Source organism: Hyperoodon ampullatus (assembly GCF_949752795.1).
Source record: "Hyperoodon ampullatus genome assembly, chromosome: 1".
Lineage (NCBI taxonomy): Eukaryota > Metazoa > Chordata > Mammalia > Artiodactyla > Ziphiidae > Hyperoodon > Hyperoodon ampullatus.
Genome location: NC_136914.1, coordinates 182,179,838 through 182,200,452, shown reverse-complemented (window position 1 = coordinate 182,200,452; position 20,615 = coordinate 182,179,838). Strand labels below are relative to the sequence as shown.

The window sequence follows — 20,615 nt, the reverse complement described above, 5'->3', positions numbered from 1 at the left end:
ACTGAGATTCCTGACAAGTCAAAAACTTATTGACTCTCAGAGCCAAAAATGACCTGAAGCATCATCTCATAAAGAGAAGGAAAATTACCCAAGTTGTTTACTTAAGGTTTCAGCTAAGTTGCCTTAAATGTATTTTAATTTGGGGAGGGGTGGGGAGGAATTTTGTCCTTTGCCTTTGAAGGGTGATGACGCTCGCCCCCGCTCTCACCGTGGTAGGGCAGAGGCATGTCCTACCTGATGGGTTCCCAGGGGGAAGGTGACTGCAGCCAAGGTCTGGAGGAACTCTGGGGCCCGCCAGGCCGGATCCTGGGGGTAGGTGCTGTGCACGAGGCCAAGGAACTGCAGCACGCTGGCTGGGAATGTCTGTTCCCAGGCGCTGTCTCCAGAACCTGTTGAGGGCTGATCAGGGACACACTTCATGAGAGGAGGTGCATGGGAGCATGACTTGGGGCTGCATAGGAACCAGAAGGTTTGAAATCTAGGGAGATGACCTTTCTGAGACTCTCAACAAGACACCTTACTGCAAGACACCTAAAACTGTGGATTAGAACAGGATACTGGTCATCAATTGAGGAAGGGTTTAATATGTGCAGGCTTGCTCTAAGGGCTTCACACAAATTCCTCTTCTCACCTCACAACAACCCTCTGAGGCACGTTTTATATTTACCCCTATTTTACAGATGGGAAGACAAAGACACAGAGAGGTTAAGTAGCATGTTAACGTTCAACCAGCAGATAAGGGGCAGAGCCAGGAGTTGAACCCAGGCAACCTGGCTATAACGTCTGACTGCCTTCCCCATACTGCCTCTATGTGGTGTGACATGGCCTCTGTGCTCAAGGAACTTGCCAATTAGGGTTGACGCCAGCCTTCCCCAGCTCAATGCTAATGCTCCCAGTTACAGACCCTGGACAAACCCTGTCCAAGGCTGCCAGGGCTTGAGGAGCCCCTTCCGCACCAGTCAGGGCTCTGGAATAGATTATGTTGCACTGAAGTGATACCCAGTACCCTGAGGGGACCCAGGCACCTGTTTGCCTCAAACCATAACCTGGTCTTGGCCACATGGCTGAGCCTCCATTGTGGCTGCACACTAGCGCCTTGCTGGAGCCCAGCTCCCTTAACCAGCTGTGCCCAGTCACTCTTTCTGGACACTAACTCTAGCCTCAGTGTGTCCAGCTGCTGCCTGAGGTCCTTCTCTGTCCTGGATGGACAGCCTGGAACTTGAAAATTGAGCAACCTTAATATCAGGGTCATTCCCTACGTAGCCACGCCAACAACTAGACTGAATGACCCTCAGCCTACTCCTGTGGATGTTATAGGTGACGACGGGTCTTCCTCTTGCCAGTTCCTCATCCCCAGCCCCTCCCACCGCGGCTTCCTCATTTCCCAACCAGCCTGCCTCGAGTCCTGGCCTTGTGTGCATGAGTTCGCATGTCCTGTTTACCAAATAGGTACCAAATGTCTGGAACTAAGTCTCATTCTAGAGAACTCAAACCTAACTGAAGAAAGGCAATACGTATGGGACAACTAGAGAGAGGTGTAAAATCTCATTTCCGGGCTTCCCTGGTGGTGCAGTGGTTGGGAGTCCGCCTGCCGATGCAGGGGACACGGGTTCATGCCCCGGTCCGGGAAGATCCCACATGCCGCGGAGCGGCTAGGCCCGTGAGCCATGGCCGCTAAGCCTGCACGTCCGGAGCCTGTGCTCCACAACGGGAGAGGCCACAACAGTGAGAAGCCTGCGTACCGCAAAAAAAAAAAAAAAAAAAATCTCCTTTCCGAGATCCTGTGAGGGTTTGGTATGAGCTGAGCAGGCAGGCAGAGGAAACCTGCTTCTGAAGTCACCTGCACCTGGCTTCTCCACCAGGTTCATACAGCACGATATTAGATTTAGAGGGAGGACCAGAAGTCAGAGTTCAGAGAGCTTTTTCTGGAGCTAGTTGGCCTGGTTTGAATGCTGCCTCTGCTGCTTACTAACAGTGTGGTTTTGCACCACTTTCTTAATCCCCCTACACCTCCAGTCCCAACTCTGCAAAACAAGGATCATAATATGACCTATTTCATAAGGCTGTCATGAGGATTAAGTGAGACATTTTAGTGCTTCAGGCTTATTTTCACAGTGATTAGCACAGGGTAAATACAGAGGAAGCTGGGAGATAAGGTCAGATATACAGGACTTGGACTTTTGGAAGAATTTGGATTTGAGGTACTAAGAAACAGACATCCCCTGAAGGTTCTTAGGCAAGGTAGTGCCCTGGAATGAAATGCTAATGCTGGACACACGTGCCTCCACCGTGCCCTCGCTCTGGAACCCTGCCTGAGTGAGTTAACCTCCACAGCTTCAATGTCTACATTTGCACAAGGGAGAGAATGCTGTCTGCTCCCAAGGATAGGTGCACATAGCAGAATCGCTAACATCTACAAGACGACAATGTTAAATATTGACAAGGACCAGGAGCAACTAGAACCTTCCCAGAATAAGAGCTGGTGAGTGTAAATTGGCACTTCACTTTGGAGAACTATTTGGCAATATCTACTAAAACAAATCATGTGTAAAGATTATAACCCACAACTTCACCCTGCGTATATTTCCTACAGAAAGAAGTATGTATGTCCACCAGAAGACATGTACATAGCAGCTTTATTCATAATATTTCCAAATGGAAACAACCCAGAATGAATATATAAATAGTGATCCATTATCACAATAAAATACTACTGAACAATAAAAAAGAATGAACCAAGATGGTGGGGTAGTAAGACATGCATGGAGATCAACTTCCTCACCACAAATACATCAAAAATACATACATATGTGGAACAACTCCTACAAAACACCTATTGAATGCTGGCAGAAGACATTAGACTTCCCAAAAGGCAAGAAACTCCCCACGTACTTGGGTAGGACAAAAGAAAAAGGAAAAAAACAGAGGCAAAAGAATAGGCACAGGAGGGGACCTGCACCTCTGGGCGGGAGCTGTGAAGGAGGAAAAGCTTCCACACACTAGGAAGCCCCTTCACTGGTGGAAACAGGGAGTGGGCAGAGGGGGGAAGCTTCGGAGTCACAGAGAGTGCAGCAACAGGGGTGCAGAGGGCAAAGCAGAGATATTCCCGCATGGAGGATTGGTGCTGGCCAGCACTCACCAGCCTGAGAGGCTTGTCTGCTCACCCGCTGGGGCGGGTGGGAGCTGGGACCTGAGGCTTCGGCTTCGGAGGTCAGATCCCAGGGAGAGGACTGGGGTTGGCTGTGTGAACACAGCCTGAAGGGGGCTAGTGTGCTACAGCTAGCCAGGAGGGAGTCTGGGAAAAAGTCTGGAACTGCCTAAGAATCAAGAGACCATTGTTTTGGGGTGCGCGAGGAGAGGGGATTCAGAACTCCACCTAAACGAGCTCCAGAGACAGGAGTGAGCTGCGGCTAACAGCGCGGACTCCAGAGACGGGCATGAGATGCTAAGGCTGCTGCTGCCGCCACCAAGAAACCTGTGTGTGAGCACAGGTCACTGTCCACACCTCTCCTCCCGGGAGCCTGTGCAGCCCGCCACTGCCAGGGTCCCGTGATCCAGGGACAACTTCCCCGGGAGAACACACAATGCGCCTCGGGCTGTTGCAACGTCACTCCGGCCTATGCCGCCACAGGCTCACCCCACATTCCATAACCCTCCCTCACCCCAGCCTAAGTGAGCCAGAGCCCCCTAATCAGCTGCTCCTTTAACCCCCTCCTGTCTGGGCAAAGAACAGACGCCCTCAGGCGACCTACACACAGAGGTGGGCCAAATCCAAAGCTGAACCCCAGGAGCTGTGCGAACAAAGAAAAGAAAGGGGAATCTCTCCCAGCAGCCTCAGGAGCAGCAGATTAAATCTCCACAATCAACTGATGTACCCTGCATCTGTGGAATACCTGAATAGACAATGAATCACCCCAAAATGAGGAGATGGACTTTGGGAGCAACTGTAGACTTGGGGTTTGCTGTATGTGACAGACTAGTTACTGATTTTTATGTTTATCTTAGTACAGTTTTTATTGCTTGTTATCCTTGGTGGATTTGTTTATTGGTTTGGTTGCTCTGCTTTTTTTAAAATTACTTTTAAATTTTTTTATTTTAATAATTTTTTATTTTAATAACTTTATTTTATTTATTTATTTATTTATTTATTTTTCTTTCTTTTTTTTTTCCTCCATTCTCTTCTGAGCCATGTGGCTGACAAGGTCTTGGTGCTCCAGCCGGGTGTCAGGCCTGAGCCTCTAAGGTGGGAGAGCTGAGTTCAGGACACAGAACCACAGGAGACCTCCCGGCCCCACGTAATATCAACTGGTGAGTGCTCTCCCAGAGATCTCCGTCTCAATGCTAAGACCCAGCTGCACTCAACAACCAGCAAGCTCCACTGCTGGACACCACATGCCAAACAACTAGTAAGACAGGAACACAACCCCACCCATTAGCAGAAAGCCTGTCTAAAATCATAATAAGATCACAGACACCCCAAAACACACCACTGGACAGGGTCCTGCCCACCAGAAGGACAAGATCCAGCCTCAACCACCAGAACACAGGCACCAGTCCCCGCCACCAGGAAGCCTACACAACCCACTGAACCAACATAACCCACTGGGGGCAGACACCAAAAACAATGAGAACTACAAACCTGCAGCCTGTGAAAAGGAGACACCAAACACAGTAAGTTAAGCAAAATGAGAAGACAGAGAAATATGCAGCAGATGAAGGAGCAAAGTAAAAACCAATGACCAAACAAATGAAGAGGAAATAGGCAGTGTACCTGAAAAAGAATTCAGAGTAATGACAGTAAAGATGATCCAAAATCTTGGAAATAGAATGGAGAAAATACAAGAAACGTTTAATAAGGACCTAGAAGAACTAAAGAGCAAACAGTGATGAACAACACAATAAATAAAATTAAAAATTCTCTAGAAGGAAACAATAACAGAATAACTGAGGCAGAAGAACGGATAAATGACCTGGAAGATAAAATAGTGGAAATAACTACCACAGAGCAGAATAAAGAAAAAAGAGTGAAAAGAATTGAGGACAGTCTCAGAGACCTCTGGGACATTAAATGCACCAACATTCGAATTATAGGGGTTCCAGAAGAAGAAGAGAAAAAGAAAGGGACTGAGAAAATATTTGAAGAGATTATAGTTGAAAACTTCCCTAATATGGGAAAGCAAATAGTCCATCAAGTCCAGGAATCGCAGAGAGTCCCATACTGGATAAATCCAGGAAGAATCACGCCAAGACACATATTAATCTAACTATCAAAAATTAAATACAAAGGAAAAAATCTTAAAAGCAGCAAGGGAAAAGCCACAAATAACATACAAGGGAATCCCCATAAGGTTAACAGCTGATCTTTCAGCAGAAACTCTGCAAGCCAGAAGGGAGTGGCAGGATATATTTACAGTGATGAAAGGGAAAAACCTACAACCAAGATTACTCTACCTGGCAAGGATCTCATTCAGATTCGATGGAGAAATTAAAAATTTTACAGACAAGAAAAAGCTAAGAGAATTCAGCACCACCAAACCAGCTTTACAACAAGGAACTTCTCTAGGCAGGAAAAACAAGTGAAGGAAAAGACCTACAATAACAAACACAAAACAATTAAGAAAATGGTAACAGGAACATACATATCGATAACTACCTTAAATGTAAATGGATTAAATGCTCCAACCAAGAGACACAGACTGGCTGAATGGATACAAAAACAAGACCCGTATATATGCTATCTGCAAGAGACCCACTTCAGACCTAGGGACACACACAGACTGAAAGTGAGAGGATGGAAAAAGATATTGCATGCAAATGGAAATCAAAAGAAAGCTGGAGTAGCAATTCTCCTATCAGACAAAATAGACTTTACAATAAAGACTATTACAAGAGACATAGAAGGACACTACATGGGATCGATCCAAGAAGAAGATATAACAATTGAAAATATTTATGCACCAAACATAGGAGCACCTGAATACATAAGGCAAATGCTAACAGCCATAAAAGGGGAAATCCACAGTAACACAGTCATAGTAGGGGACTTTTTAACACCCCACTTTCACCAATGGACAAATCATCCAAAATGAAAATAATAAGGAAACACAAGCTTTAAATACGCATTAAACAAGATGGACTTAATTGACATTTATAGGACATTCCATCCATAAACAACAGAATACACTTTCTTCTCAAGTGCTCATGCAGCATTCTCCAGGATAGATCATATCTTTGGTCACATATCAAGCCTTGGTAAATTTAAAAAAATTGAAATCGTATCAAGTATCTTTTCTGACCACAATGCTATAAGACTAGATATCAATTACAGAAACAAAGCTGTAAAAAATACAAACACATGGAGGCTAAACAATACACTACTAAATAACTGAGAGATCACTGAAGAAATCAAAGAGGAAATCAAAAAATACCTAGAAACAAATGACAATGAAAACACGATGACCCAAAACCTATGGGATGCAGCAAAAGCAGTTCTAAAAGGGAAGTTTATAGCAATACAATCCTACCTCAAGAAACAATAAAAATCTCAGATAAACAACGTAAACGTACACCTAAAGCAATTAGAGAAAGAAGAAAAAACACACCCCAAAGTTAGCAGAAAGAAAGAAATTATAAAAATCAGATCAGAAATAAATGAAAAAGAAATGAAGGACACAACAGCAAAGATCAATAAAACTAAAAGTTGGTTCTTTGAGAAGATAAAAAAATTGATAAACCATTAGCCAGACTCATCAAAAAAAAAAGGGAAAAGACTCAAATCAACAGAATTAGAAATGAAAAAAGAGAAGTAACAACTGACACTGCAGAAATACAAAAGTTCATGAGAGATTACTACAAGCAACTAACTATATGCCAATAAAATGGACAACCTGGAAGAAATGGACAAATTCTTAGAAAAGCACAACCTTCAGAGACTGAACCAAGGAGACAGACCAATATAAACAGACCAATCACAAGCACTGAAATTGAAACTGTGACTAAAAATCTTCCAACAAACAAAAGCCTAGGACCAGATGGCTTCACAGGCCAATTCTATCAAACATTTAGAGAAGAGCTAACATCTATCCTTCTCAAACTCTTCCAAAATATAGCAGAGGGAAGAACACTTCCCAAACTCATTCTACGAGGCCACCATCACCTTGATACCAAAACCAGACAAAGATGTCACCAAAAAAGAAAACTACAGGCCAATATCACTGAGGAGCATAGATGCAAAAATCCACAACAAAACACTAGCAAACAGAATCCAACAGCACACGAAAAGGATCATACACCATGATCAAGTGGGGTTTATCCCAGGAAGGCAAGGATTCTTCAATATGCGCAAATCAATGTGATACACCATATTAACAAACTGAAGGATTAAAATCATATGATCGGGCTTCCCTGGTGGTGCAGGGGTTGACAGTCCGCCTGCCGATGCAGGGGACACAGGTTTGTGACCCGGTCCGGGAAGATCCCACATGCCGCGGAGCAGCTGGGCCCGTGAGCCATGGCCGCTGAGCCTGCGCGTCCGGAGCCTGTGCTCCGCAACGGGAGAGACCACAACAGTGAGAGACCCGCGTACCACACACACACAAAAAAAACCATATGATCATCTCAATAGATGCAGAAAAAGCTTTCGACAAAATTCAACACCCATTTATGATAAAAACCCTCCAGAAAGTAGGCATAGAGGGAGCTTACCTCAACATAATAAAGGCCATATATGACAAACCCACAGCCAACAATTGTTCTCAATGGTGAAAAACTAAAACCATTTCCACTAAGATCAGGAAAAAGACAAGGTTGTCCACTCTCACCATTATTATTCAACATAGTTTTGGAAGTTTTAGCCATGGTAATCAGAGAAGAAAAAGAAACAAAAGGAATCCAAAACGGCAAAGAAGAAGTAAAACTGTCTCTATTTGCAGATGACAGGATACTATACATAGAGAATCCTAAAGATGCTACCAGAAAACTACAAGAGCTAATCAATGAATTTGGTAAAGTAGCAGGATACAAAATTAATGCACAGAAATCTCTTGCATTCCTATACACTAATGATGAAAAATCTGAAAGAGAAATTAAGGAAACACTCCCATTTACCATTGCAACAAAAAGAATAAAATAGCTAGGAATAAACCTACCTAAGGAGACAAAAGACCTGTATGCAGAAAACTATAAGACACTGATGAAAGAAATTAAAGATGATACAAACAGATGGAGAGATATACCATGTTCTGGAATGGAAGAATCAACATTGTGAAAATGACTATACTACCCAAAGCAATCTACAGATTCAATGCAATCCCTATCAAACTACCACTGGCATTTTTCACAGAACTAGAATAAAAATTTCACAGTTTGTATGCAAACAAAAAAGACCTCAAATAGCCAAAGCAATCTTGAGAAAGAAAAACGGAGCTGGAGGAATCAGGCGCTCTGACTTCAGACTATACCACAAAGCTACAGTAATCAAGGCAGTATGGTAGTGGCACAAAAACAGAAATATAGACCACTGGAATAGGATAGAAAGCCCAGAGATAAACCCACGCACATATGGTCACCTTATCTTTGATAAAGGAGGCAAGAATATACAGTGGAGAAAAGACAGCCTCTTCAATAAGTGGTGCTGGGAAAACTTGATAGTTATATGTAAAAGAATGAAACTAGAACACTCCCTAACACCATACACAAAAATCAATTCAAAATGCATTAAAGACCTAAATGTAAGGCCAGACACTATAAAACCCTTAGAGGAAAACATAGGCAGAACACTCCATGACATAAATCCAGTGAGATCCTTTTTGACTCACCTCCTAGAGAAATGGAAATAAAAACAAAAATAAAACAAATGGGACTTACTGAAACTTAAAAGCTTGTGCACAGCAAAGGAAACCATAAAGAAGACGAAAAGACAACCCTCAGAATGGGAGAGAATATTTGCAAATGAAACTGACAAAGGATTCATCTCCAAAATATACAAGCAGCTCATGCAGCTCAATATCAAAAAAACAAAGAACCCAATCCAGAAATGGGCAGGAGACCTGAATAGACATTTTTCCAACAAAGATATACAGACTGCCAAAAAACACATGAAAGGATGCTCAACGTCACTAATCATTAGAGAAATGCAAATCAAAACTACAATGAGGTATCATCTCACACCGGTCAGAATGGCCATCATCAAAAAATCTACAGTCAGGGGCTTCCCTGGTGGCGCAGTGGTTGGGAGTCCGCCTGCCGATGCAGGGGACACGGGTTCGTGCCCAGGTCTGGGGGGAGCCCGCATGCCGCGGAGCGGCTGGGCCCGTGAGCCATGGCCGCTGGGCCTGCGCGTCCGGAGCCTGTGCTCCACAACAGGAGAGGCCACAACAGTGGGAGGCCCGCGTACCTCAAAAAAAAAAAAAAAAAAAATCTACAGTCAATGCTGGAGAGTGTGTGGAGAAAAGGGAACCCTCTTGCACTGTTGGTGGGAATGTAAATTGATACAGCCACTATGGAGAACAGTATGGAGGTTCCTTAAAAAACTAAAAATAGAACTACCATATGACCCAGCAATCCCGCTACTGGGCATACACCCTGAATAAACCATAATTCAAGAAGAGTCATGTACCACAATGTTCATTGCAGCACTAGTTACAATAGCCAGGACATGGAAGCAAGCTAGGTGTCCATCGACAGATGAATGGATAAAGAAGAGGCACATATATACAATGGAATATTACTCAGCCATAAAAAGAAACGAAATTGAGTTATCTGTAGTGAGGTGGATGGACACAGAGTCTGTCATACAGAGTGAAGTAAGTCAGAAAGAGAAAAACAAAAACAATATGCTAACACATATATATGGAATCTAAAAAAAAAAAAATGGTTCTGAAGAACCTAGGGGCAGGACAGAAATAAAGACCCAAGTGTAGAGAATGGACTTGAGGACACAGGGAAGGGGAAAGGGAAGCTGGGACGATGTGAGAGAGTGGCATTGACATATATACACTACCAAATGTAAAATAGATAGCTAGTGGGAAGTAGCCGCATAGCGTAGGGAGATCAGCTCGGTGCTTTGTGACCACCTAGAGGGGTGGGATAGGGAGGGTGGGAGGGAGAGGCAAGAGGGAGGGGATATCGGGATATGTGTATACATACAGATGATGCACTTTGTTTGTCACTTTGCAGAAACTAACACAACATTGTAAAGCAATTATACTCCAATAAAGATGTTTAAAAAAAAAAAAAAAAGAATGAACTACTAGCATACATAATGATGAGTAAAAGAAGCCAGAAGCAAAAGAGTACATACTATAGGATTCCACTGATATTAAGTTCAAGAACAGGCAAACAAATCTATGGTTACACTGTGCAAGGGAATAATAGCAAACGAAGTAAAGTTCCAAGCAAAATAAAATAGACTGTTTGAGAAAGATATGTTAGCATTATTCACTACAATTATATTTCTGACCTTTTTCTCCTATCCTTCCGGTTTTTGCCTTTTAGATTTTGATGCTTGTCTACCATATTTGGTAAATGATGCTTTCATGGCAGATATCTTCAATGAACCAAAATAATCTTCCAGTGACTTTGCTTTTGTTATATGTTTGTTAGATTTCAGAAGACTGGGTCTTGTTTTTTGACCCAGTTTAAGGGTCACGTCTGTTATATGACAGTTAACCATTTTATGTTTGCTATTATAAAGTAAATGTTTGGCCTTATTTTCTTACTTCCCTCAGCATACTATGTATTTTCTTTATTTTAAATGCTTTCATGTTATTCTTTTGGTTTGCTCTTTCTAAATAACATTGATTTAAAAAGGTAACAAACTCTCTATGGTGCAAACAGAAAATATGCATTTTTTTCAGGCATCCCTACATTAGTTGCACATTAGGTCTACAAGGGAACCAAGAATAAGTTTCCCAAAGATGGAAAGTGTAAAGATCACATGTCCTGACTAGGACAAAACTAAACTGGAAATGAATAACAACAATAAAAGAAAACAAAAAATTCAACTACATGGACACTGAAAAGGATGAATCAAAAAGGTCTTTAAATCTGCAATCACAGAAACTCTAGAAAACAACAAAAAATTAAGATGTCACATATCAAAATTTTAGAACTAGCCAGAAAAAAATGAGGGGAATGATAAATATATCCAAAGTTGGTTCCTTACAAATCCACAAGTCCTCAGCTCCTTAAGTAATGGGAGAAGTGAAGAGAGAGCATGGATTTACAAATTAAGAAGAAGAGGGAAATAACCACAGAGAAAATTAAATGAATTAAAGGAGACCATTCGTGCAAACTGAATAAATGGGAAGATTTTTAAAACTACCAATTACCTAAACTAGGTGAAGGAGACATTTAAAAGCCTAAGCAAGGCAATAATGGAAAAAATTCAGGCCCAAGAAGTTTCATAGGAACAATTTAAATAATATGAGTCATGAATTTAACATCATCTTGAACAAAAAGCAAGGAGAGAAGTCTTTTTTTAGTAAAGCTAGCATAATGCTGATATCAAAACCTGACAACATATAACATAAAGAAAACCACAACATAATATCATTTATAAATATGAATTCAAAATCATAAATTAAATATTTACAAGCAGAATAAGGAAGTATGCTAAATGGATAAGAAGAGTGACAAAGTGAGATCTTTGCGAGAATGCAAGGAAATCTATTGATATAATTCATCAGAGGTAAATGTTTAAAAGAAAAACCCATCTGATCATCTAATTATATGCTAAAAGAGTATTTAATAAAAATTAAATACATTCCTGTTTTTAAAAAGAGCAAAAAGTTTGATCTATACTTTCCAAGCATTATCAACACACACACAGAAAAGTTGGCAAAAGGTGAAACATGCAATTCACAGTAAAATAAGTAGATATGGTTAATAAGCATATGAAAATGCTATCAATCTCAGTGATAATAAATGCAAAAGAACTCAACTTCATCAGTTTGGCCATGTCATTGAGGCTGTGAGGACTGGGCCAAGCCCATCTATGGAGGACGGTGGGATGTGTGTTAGGAGGAATGTACATGTATAATGTCTACTGCAACCTTCCTGAGAAAAAGAATGCATGAAGTACACCTTGACCCACTATCCCACATCCTGGAATTTACACTAAGGAGGTCATCAAACTAGAGGGAAAAGATGTCTGCTCGAGAAAGTTCATTACAGTCTTTTGATAACAACAAACATTCCGAGAAGCAACAAAAATTTCCATCTTCAAATATAGATGATTACCAACAAAATGTTGAGAAAAAAAGGCAAAGGAAATTTATATGGTCTGATCCTCTAAGGATATGGTATACTCTTAGAGAGGTGTCTGGAAGGATATTCCACTAAAGTTCACAGTGGTTACACCTCTGGATGGGAGTGATTTCAGGTTATTTTTACTTTCTACTCTTTTTCTTATTTAGATTTTAAAGGTAATCATGCATCATTTTACAGAAGCAATTAGGTTTCCCCACACATCTCAAACCTCCAGTTGCCTTTAGAGTCTATAGAATGAAGCCAGAAATTTTCAGCCTCTCGTGGGTGTTCTTGTTACCTGGCTCTCAATTACTCCTGCTCACAGGGCACGTGGCCTTTGCCTCCAGGTCTAAAATAACCTCTCCATCCACCTTCAAGGTGGACCTTGAAGGCCTGAATCAAAGGCTCTCCATGTCATGTCTGTAGCAGGCGGGCATCTGTCTTCTCTAAGACAGGTCTCTCTACCTCATGGGTCCCTCACTCGAGAGGCCCACCTGTCCTGGTAGAGGTGAGCTCCTTGAGGGCAGAGACCCCTTTTCCCCCTCCACAGGGTCCCTGAAGCTCCCGATTTAAAGCAGTTGCTCAGAAATGTTCCCTTTGACTGGAGTCGTTAAATCTCCCAGTGAAGAAAGTCAAATGTTTAAACAAATGGAAAACAGATGTCTTCTGGCAAGAGCCCATAAACTCCACTGGGGACAATTAGGTTGGGCTTCCCATTGAGCACCTAAGTTATCACCTTGCCTCTTCTATCAAGATTTCTGAATAATACCTGCAAATTATCAGCACTACTGGGAAGCTGCTGGGAAAAATCAAGGTTGACTTTTCTGAGCTTGTCTTCCCGTCAGAACCCCATCTCGGCATGTGGGGAATGGGTCTCACCTGGCTCATGGTGGCTTTCAACATCTCCAGGAGCAGCAGGGCACCTTCAGTGCACAGCCCAGCCCGGAGGACTTCTTCCCTGTGGTGCTTATGCAAGAGCCACTGAAGCATGGCATCCAGGCTGTCCTGAAAGAGGAGGCAAGGGATGTAAAGAGACCTGTGGCTATGCAGCAAGGGGACCGACCGCCTTTCCAGCCAGCACATGGCATTTCCCAGGGGCCCCAGTGGGAAAGGCAAAACAGCACAGTAGCAGCCCAGGTGGCTGGCCCATTCAGGGAGCTTCAGCCCACTAATGGGGTATAAGGGAAATGCACACCTCCAAGATGGTGCTGAAGACCCACCAGCAACTGGTATCGAATTTAGTTCTTTTGGTCTGACATCACAAATACTCAATCTCCCAATCAATTGTAATGAATTTTTATAAATGAGATTATAGAAAATGTGACAAATTCAAGGGCTTTAGGGCAACTGCAGAGCGCAACAGAGAGAACATGGGGCTGACAAGCAGGATGATCTGACTTTGCCTCTTAAAAAACTGGGCTTACACAAGCTATTCAGCCTCTTGGCAGTTCAGTTTCCTTCTCTGTGTAATGAAAATTACATTAACTGCCCCATGGGATTGTTATAAATATCAAGGAAAATAAAATATGTAAAACATCTATCACGGGTCCTGACATTCAGCAAATGTTTGTTTCCTGCAATACAGTCTTGGAAAAATTAAAATATAGGGTTTTGATTAACTTAGCACAGCATATTAAGAACTTTATTTTGAAGTGTGATCTCTAATACTATTAGCATATATCAAGATTGAGATAGGTCAAATATAAGGATGTACGAGAGGTGAATTTTTTAGCCCTCTATTTGCAAAGAGGTGCCCCTCCACCCCTGTCAATTCAGTGTGGTTTAACTCAACTCTATTAAGACCAAAAAACAATTTCTGAGTCTGTCTGTCAGGTGCCCAGGAAGGTGAGTAAGAGGCAGGGTCTATTTTTGAGGTGCTCAGTATCTAAGGAGAGAAGCAGATGTAAATGTGCTGGTGACATATAAGGCAAAGGTGAATGCTTGATGAGGCCCAAAGAGGAATGGTTACTGTTGTCTAGGGAGTCTAAGCAGGAGGTGGCATCTGAGCTGAGAATTGAGGGAAGACACCTTTCCAGGCAGGTGATGGTGGGAGAAAGGGCTCATTAAAGGCCCAGGGCAGGCAAGGACAAAGAAGCTGGTCTTACTGGGGAGGTGACTCAGGAGGATCACAGCACAAAGGGCCAGCGAGAAAGGAAGCTGGGCTGGGGAGACAAGTGAGACATCCAATCAGGAAGGGTCTTGATGCTGGCTGGGGGACTCTGAACGTGATCCCACAGGAACAGGAGCCAGTGAAGCCTTGGATTTGGTACAAGTCGGTGAGTTAGTGAACGAGAGGCTGGTGAGAAGGTATATACAGTGAGTGTATGCTCCTCTTTGGAGAAAATTGGCCAAGGAAAAATAGGAGAGTGATAAACAGGACAGGAGCTGGTCAAGAGTGTGAGTCAAGGGGGCAGCTTCTGGTTTTAGGTGGGACATAATTTATCATACTTATGGTCTATGAGGAAAGAGTCAGTAGAAAGAGATGCCGAAATATATAGAAGAAGGGATGATAAGGGGTGAGGTCACTCAAGAAAGGAGTGGAAGGAATCCAGACCAGCCCTGAAAAGCTGCCCTTCCAGCAACAGTGGAGAGAAGGTGATAAAGAGGGTCATGGAACATACAAGTGGTGGAGGGTGGGGTCCTGAGGCAATGCCCCCTTCATGGGGGCCTCTACTCCTACCATGACATAAGTCATCTGAGCAAAGGGCGTCTGTGGGCCAGAAGGCTCGGGGCATGTAAGGGTCACACTAGAATGCTGGGGAATAGCAGGGGCATTACTAAGGTAAAGGGACATGTTTCTTTGGAGGACATAAACTGAGGCTCTATGTCTGTTATGGGAGCAATTCACCTCCCCGTGTGGCCCCCGCCATCATGTGATTTCTCTAGCTGTGCCCAGAAGGAGAAAGACTTAAAAGAGGAACTGATAAAAACAGAGACCTGCTGGGAGGGACATGACAGGCAGAGGCTGAAGAAGTGAAGGGTATTTGAAAAGCTAGCCAGGGGTGGGACTGCTAGGGAAGGAAGTAGGTCAGGACGAAAGCTGGAAAAACATGGAGGAAGGGGAGGGGAGTCTTAGGGACCTGCCTTGGTCATACAGAATCAGAAAGCCAAGTGTGTCACTCCATCCCAGGAACCCCAAGAACCTACTTTGGGCCCGTCCATCAGCTCTGTAAGTGGTGTTTGTAGGAAGAAGGTGGACACGATGAGGTAGACTTCCGGAATATGAACATGGTGGGCCAGAAAGTCACTCAAGACTTGGAACCCAGGAAGCACGCAGGGGCTCTGGTCAGGCGTGGGAGGGTGGCTCTTCAGGTTATCTATTATGAGGGGGAGGGGCACAAAATCCAACTGAGAAAACTTGCTGTTGCTTCTGGTCAAGGTGAGAATTGGGCGCAGAAAGGAATCCCCTACCACCCACCCATCCCACAGAGATGCCAGATGGAAATACATGTCACACATACTAGAGCACAAGAAAGTACTCAACAAGAATTTTTCCTATTCCTGACATGCTCATTCATTCGTTCAAAACCAGATGCTTATTTGGTGCCTACCACCCTAGAGGCAATAAGACCTTTTTGTATTAGGCAATAAGAACATAGTGTTCTGACAAAATACACAGAACCCCAGGCCTTTATCAACTACTTACAATGTGGTGGGAGGGACAGACTTTACAGAATTAAATACCTAAATAAATATGTATAAACGATGATAAGCACTATGGAAAAAAAAAGAGAGAGTATAAGAGGTGCCCTAATCCATACGGGACTTCTCTCCTAGAGGAAGTAACATTTGAATCAAGAGCTGAAGGATGAATCCACATCAAACAGGAGAGCCATGCCGGTACTGAGGGTTGGGGAAGCATCCCAAGAAGAGGGAAAGAGCTAAGGAGGCTTTGAGGAATGGGAAGAAATCCCCAGCATCTGAAGAGCAGTGAGGCCATGGTGGGATCCTAAAAAGGAAGTCAGAGGGGGCTGGGGCTGATGGGAGGGAAGGGGTCAGGGTCAAGGTGATCCTACAGCACGGAGCTGTGAAAGCCCCAAGCAAGTCCTGGCAGGTCCTCACTCACAGACCACAGGGGGCACCCTGCCTCCTGGAGATGACCACACACTCACCCATCAGGATGTCCACGCCCTCAGAGCTGCGTTCCACCCAGGACCCCGCAGACAGGCCATCTTTAAATCGCCCGCGGAGGGAGGGGTTTGACAAAAAGTGCAGCAGCAGCTTCAATCCCAGCACCACTGTGCTGGGGTGCACATGGCCCTGCACGAATAGCAGGAACCAATCGGGCCCCAGGTTCAGAAACATCTCTTCCTTTGTCCTGCGGGGGGAAGGGGGTCAATAAATGCTATAAATTACCTCTCAGCCCATAAGCAAATGACATGTCCAGAAAATTCAAATAACGTTCAGCTTCACTAGTCACCTAAAAACGGCAAGTTAAGTTTAATATCTGGACATCACTTAGCAAAGTACATGCTATATTTTAAAAGATCGGTAAAATAAAATGCTGGCAAGGTTGCTGTGAAATAGATGAATTTGCCTATTAATGGCTGAAGTGTAAGTTGGCCAAAGCTTTTGAAAGCAGTTGGAAACTATGTACCAATAGATGTAAAAATATGCAGGCCCTTTGATAGCCCTATTCACTAATATTCATGCCTACACGGTGTCTGAATGGCCACCATCTAATTACATCAATGCAGTCACATAAAACACATAATGGTTACTGAACTCCCTTCTTAAACACACTTTAGTTCAAAACTAATCTAAATGGAATAGTCCAATATTTATGCACCTTTATTGGCTTAGGCAAAAAAATACATGTCTAACTGTCACTTTCAAAAATGAATTTTAAAACGATGAGTCTAGAGAATACAGACTTGCTAGAGGGAAAGGGAGGGCAGGGAGATGGGAAGCCAATCCTCAGGGGCAATGGTTCAGCAAAGGACTCAGCCTCGTGAGAGCCAGGGAAGGATCCATCCTGGCCGGGCAGTGTTCTCAGCACGAGCTGCCAGATGAGGCATGGTGAGGGCGTGGCCACTAGAACTAGGAGTCAAGAGACCATCCATCTTCTCTTCTAGTCATGTCTCCGTTTGCTAATGGGATGACTTTGGCAGAGCTCTTGACGAGCTCTGGTCATCTTCCTTCATTATGATGATGATGAGGAGGAGGATGTTGGTGGTAGTGATGATGATGGTAATGAGAATGGTGGTGGTGATGGTGACAGTGGTTAGCTGATGGAGTATTTATAGTATCCCAGGCACCATGCTCAGAGCTATCCACATAATAATTTCCATCTATGCCAGCTACTATCTTAATCCTCATAAAGATGAGTAGAAGAGAGGCACAGAGGGGAGGCTTAGGTAACCTCCCCGAGGTCCCTGGGGGACAGAGCTGGGATTTGAACCCAGGAGGTCTGGCTGTCAGAGTCCAGGTGCTTAAGCACTACACTACATTCCTTTTCAAAAAAGTGAAAAGGAAGGGACTAGCTCATCTCCAAGGCATCTTCCAGTTCTACCATGCTTTGATTCTAGACACGTAAAGACTTTTTAAGCACTATTTGAAAGGCCGTTTTACTGAGGGGTAACTCCCCATCCTGATTCTTCCCTGCCCCAAACACACGTACACACTAAAATGTCAACTCAGTGAGAGTAATAAGGATCCGGACTGTCTTACTCAGCACTGCATTCTCAGAGGGAGGAACGGTGTCTGGCACACAGGAGATACTCAACAAATAGTTCTTGAATTAATGACTCCAGAGCTGAGATAAAACAGGCAGTCGGAGAGAGTTCATGGAATTTTATGATTACACGTTGTTTTTGAAAGTTAATTGAAGGCAGATACTTCTTTTTCCAACTTGGAAAAATAGCTAAATAACAGTAAATAGCAGAAGAATTTGGCAAGCCTTTTCCTTGATAGATGTTATTTAGGCTAACCATTTCTCCATTCTATTGTCTGCCAAGTATAGGACATCAAAATCGGTAATTATCACAACCGCCAAAACAATAACAATGACACTATAGCAATGGTGACAAAAAGCGTTTATTGTAATTACACCAAATCTGTTTTGAGTTACTCATGCCCATTTAACATTTGCATCAGAATATCTTAGGGCAAGGTTTGCTTTATTGGGTGGAGAAAATATAATTTTCTTTCTGACTAGTGCAGAGAACACATTGCAGAAAACCAACTCAGAGATGCTAAACTTTTCATTAAGAAAAGGTTTTAATATGCACCCTGTATGAAGCAGCCTCATGCCAAATCACTCTTTCTGGAGCTACTTACTCAGAGGACAGATGAAGTCGGGAAGAAGATATTACACTGAGCAGCATCTCCAGCAACTGGTTTCTGAGCCAGATTGTCCTTCCAGATGTTTGACTTCCAGCTACAAAAAAGAAAATTCAGATTTGAGAAAAAACGGATGTAAAGAGACAATATTTGCTGCAGTAAGCAATCGTATTTACCAAATGCTTAGTTCTCCCAGGAGTTGAGACATGGATGGGACTAGAAATTTTGGCTTTCAGTTCTAGATTTCCATGCAATGCTTAAAAAGAATTTCAGGAAATGTTCCTAAAGTTCCCTTTAACTAGAGATGTTTTTGATGCTCCCCATTCCCCATCCCCCACCAAAACAAAAAATCCTAAAAATGATAAGGTCAAATTCTCCTTCCAGCAGAGGAATTTTTTAAATTATCATAGGCTGCAACATTTCCTGAGCACCTACTACATGCTGGGCATTATGCAAGGCACTGGGGGCAAAGAAGTGAAGATTATGATCCTTGATCTGAGTTCCTGCTCTCAATTTGTTCCTAGGCTAGACCTTTGGCATGTCTATGTTGCACTAAAAATAGAGCTTGAATTGTAGCAAGAGGTATATGGATCCAACGGAAGAAGAAACTTTACTTCTGAAGTGTTATTATAACCCTGAAGGCCATGTAAATATTGTCTTAATAGAAGATGTTTAGTGAGATAAAAGTTTTAGTGTGGAGTCCCTATGAGAAAAAGGGTTGACAAAACAGTATACTGTTGTCTCATTATCCATTCATGCTTCCCTTTGGTTAGCCAGTTATTTTACCACCAATTTGGGGCACACCCACCATGCTGTAGAAATAGCATGAGGCAGCTTGGAGAACCGGAGTCAGAGTCCCTTCTATTTGGATTCTGGCCCCATCTCTCATTAAGGTCCTAATCTCTCTGAGCCTCCGTTTCCTCATCTGTAAAATGGGAAAAGTAATTCCTACTTTTCAGGCTTGGTCTAAGGATAAGAGATAATTTATCTGGACTGAGTAACACTATCTAAGAGAATCTTTTGCGGTAAAAGTGTTCTCTATCTGTCCTGTCCAGTGCAGTAACCACTAGCCGCACGTGGTTATCAAGCACTTGGGACAAGGCTAGTGTGACTGAGGAACTGAATTTTTAATTGCATTTCATTTCGATTAATTAGAATTTAAATTTAAATGGCCATGTGCAGCTAGAGGCTCCCATCTTGGACACAGCAGATACAGAGGACCCAGGGCAAAGCAGTCAGTAGTTGTCCCCCTCACATTTGCCCTAGCAGAGGGAATTTGGAACACGATGTAGCTGCGGTTCTGAGTCTGGTTAGGGAGAGAGAGACTCAGAGAAACAAATCACAGACCTTTGCATGAGATTAAATGTAATGGCTCTAGAAGCACAGAAGAGATGACTTAACTTGGCTTGTGGGACTGGGAACAGCTGGTCTAGCGGGGTTAGATGGGGTGGGGGCAGGGCAAGGGAGGCACTCCTGCAGAGGGAACAGCACCTGCAGAGCATGGATGGACGGGCGGACCGTCACACATTAGGACCTGTACGTGCTTCAGAGTGTTGAAGCTGGGGCTCATCAGGGGAGCAAGGCAAGGGCTGGGGCATGAAGGCTCCCACCTGCTGGTCTACAGGAAACTGAGTGTTATCCTGGAGGCCTTGGAAGCCATTCCAGGTTGTGAAGGAAGCACATACAATTTGCGTTTATTCGTGACCATAATCATAGAGCTGTGACCTCATAAGCCACCATGTGGGAACAACAGCTCGGCTGTGGGTGCCTTCACCCTCCTCCCCCTCAGCCTTTCATGCACAATGGCCCCACAGCATGTTCCTCTCAGGGCCGTCATGGGGGTCGTTCTGCTGCCTTCAGGACACAGTGGTTGTCCTGCTGCGTCTGGGAAAGGTCTTCTCACCGGACACGGAGGGGTCCGGGGCTCCGTCCACGCAGATCTGCCTCTCGTTCACCGATGAAGGCTTGAGGGTGTACACAACAAACAGCCCGATTCTTAAGACAGAAAGAGAAGGACACGCTCAAATGTGGGCTCAGCCCCTGTCTCCTAAACACACACGTGAAGGTTTTCTACAGTGATCCAC

The 20,615-nt window shown here is 43.5% G+C and overlaps 1 protein-coding gene across 1 annotated transcript in view; it reads right to left on the bottom strand.

Annotated features, from left to right (window-relative positions):
* The window catches only part of WDFY4 (WDFY family member 4), a gene marked incomplete at its 3' end in the record, with an annotated part of 258,736 nt that overhangs the window by 144,636 nt on the left and 93,485 nt on the right, over positions 1-20,615 (bottom strand). Inside the window, exons 26-31 of the mRNA XM_079708852.1 lie at positions 20,435-20,526; positions 18,529-18,628; positions 16,362-16,567; positions 15,397-15,566; positions 13,129-13,254; positions 235-399 (exon numbers count right to left, since the gene is read on the bottom strand). Of these exons, the coding sequence (XP_079564978.1) occupies positions 235-399; positions 13,129-13,254; positions 15,397-15,566; positions 16,362-16,567; positions 18,529-18,628; positions 20,435-20,526 (859 nt within the window). The remainder of the gene's footprint in view (positions 1-234; positions 400-13,128; positions 13,255-15,396; positions 15,567-16,361; positions 16,568-18,528; positions 18,629-20,434; positions 20,527-20,615) is intronic.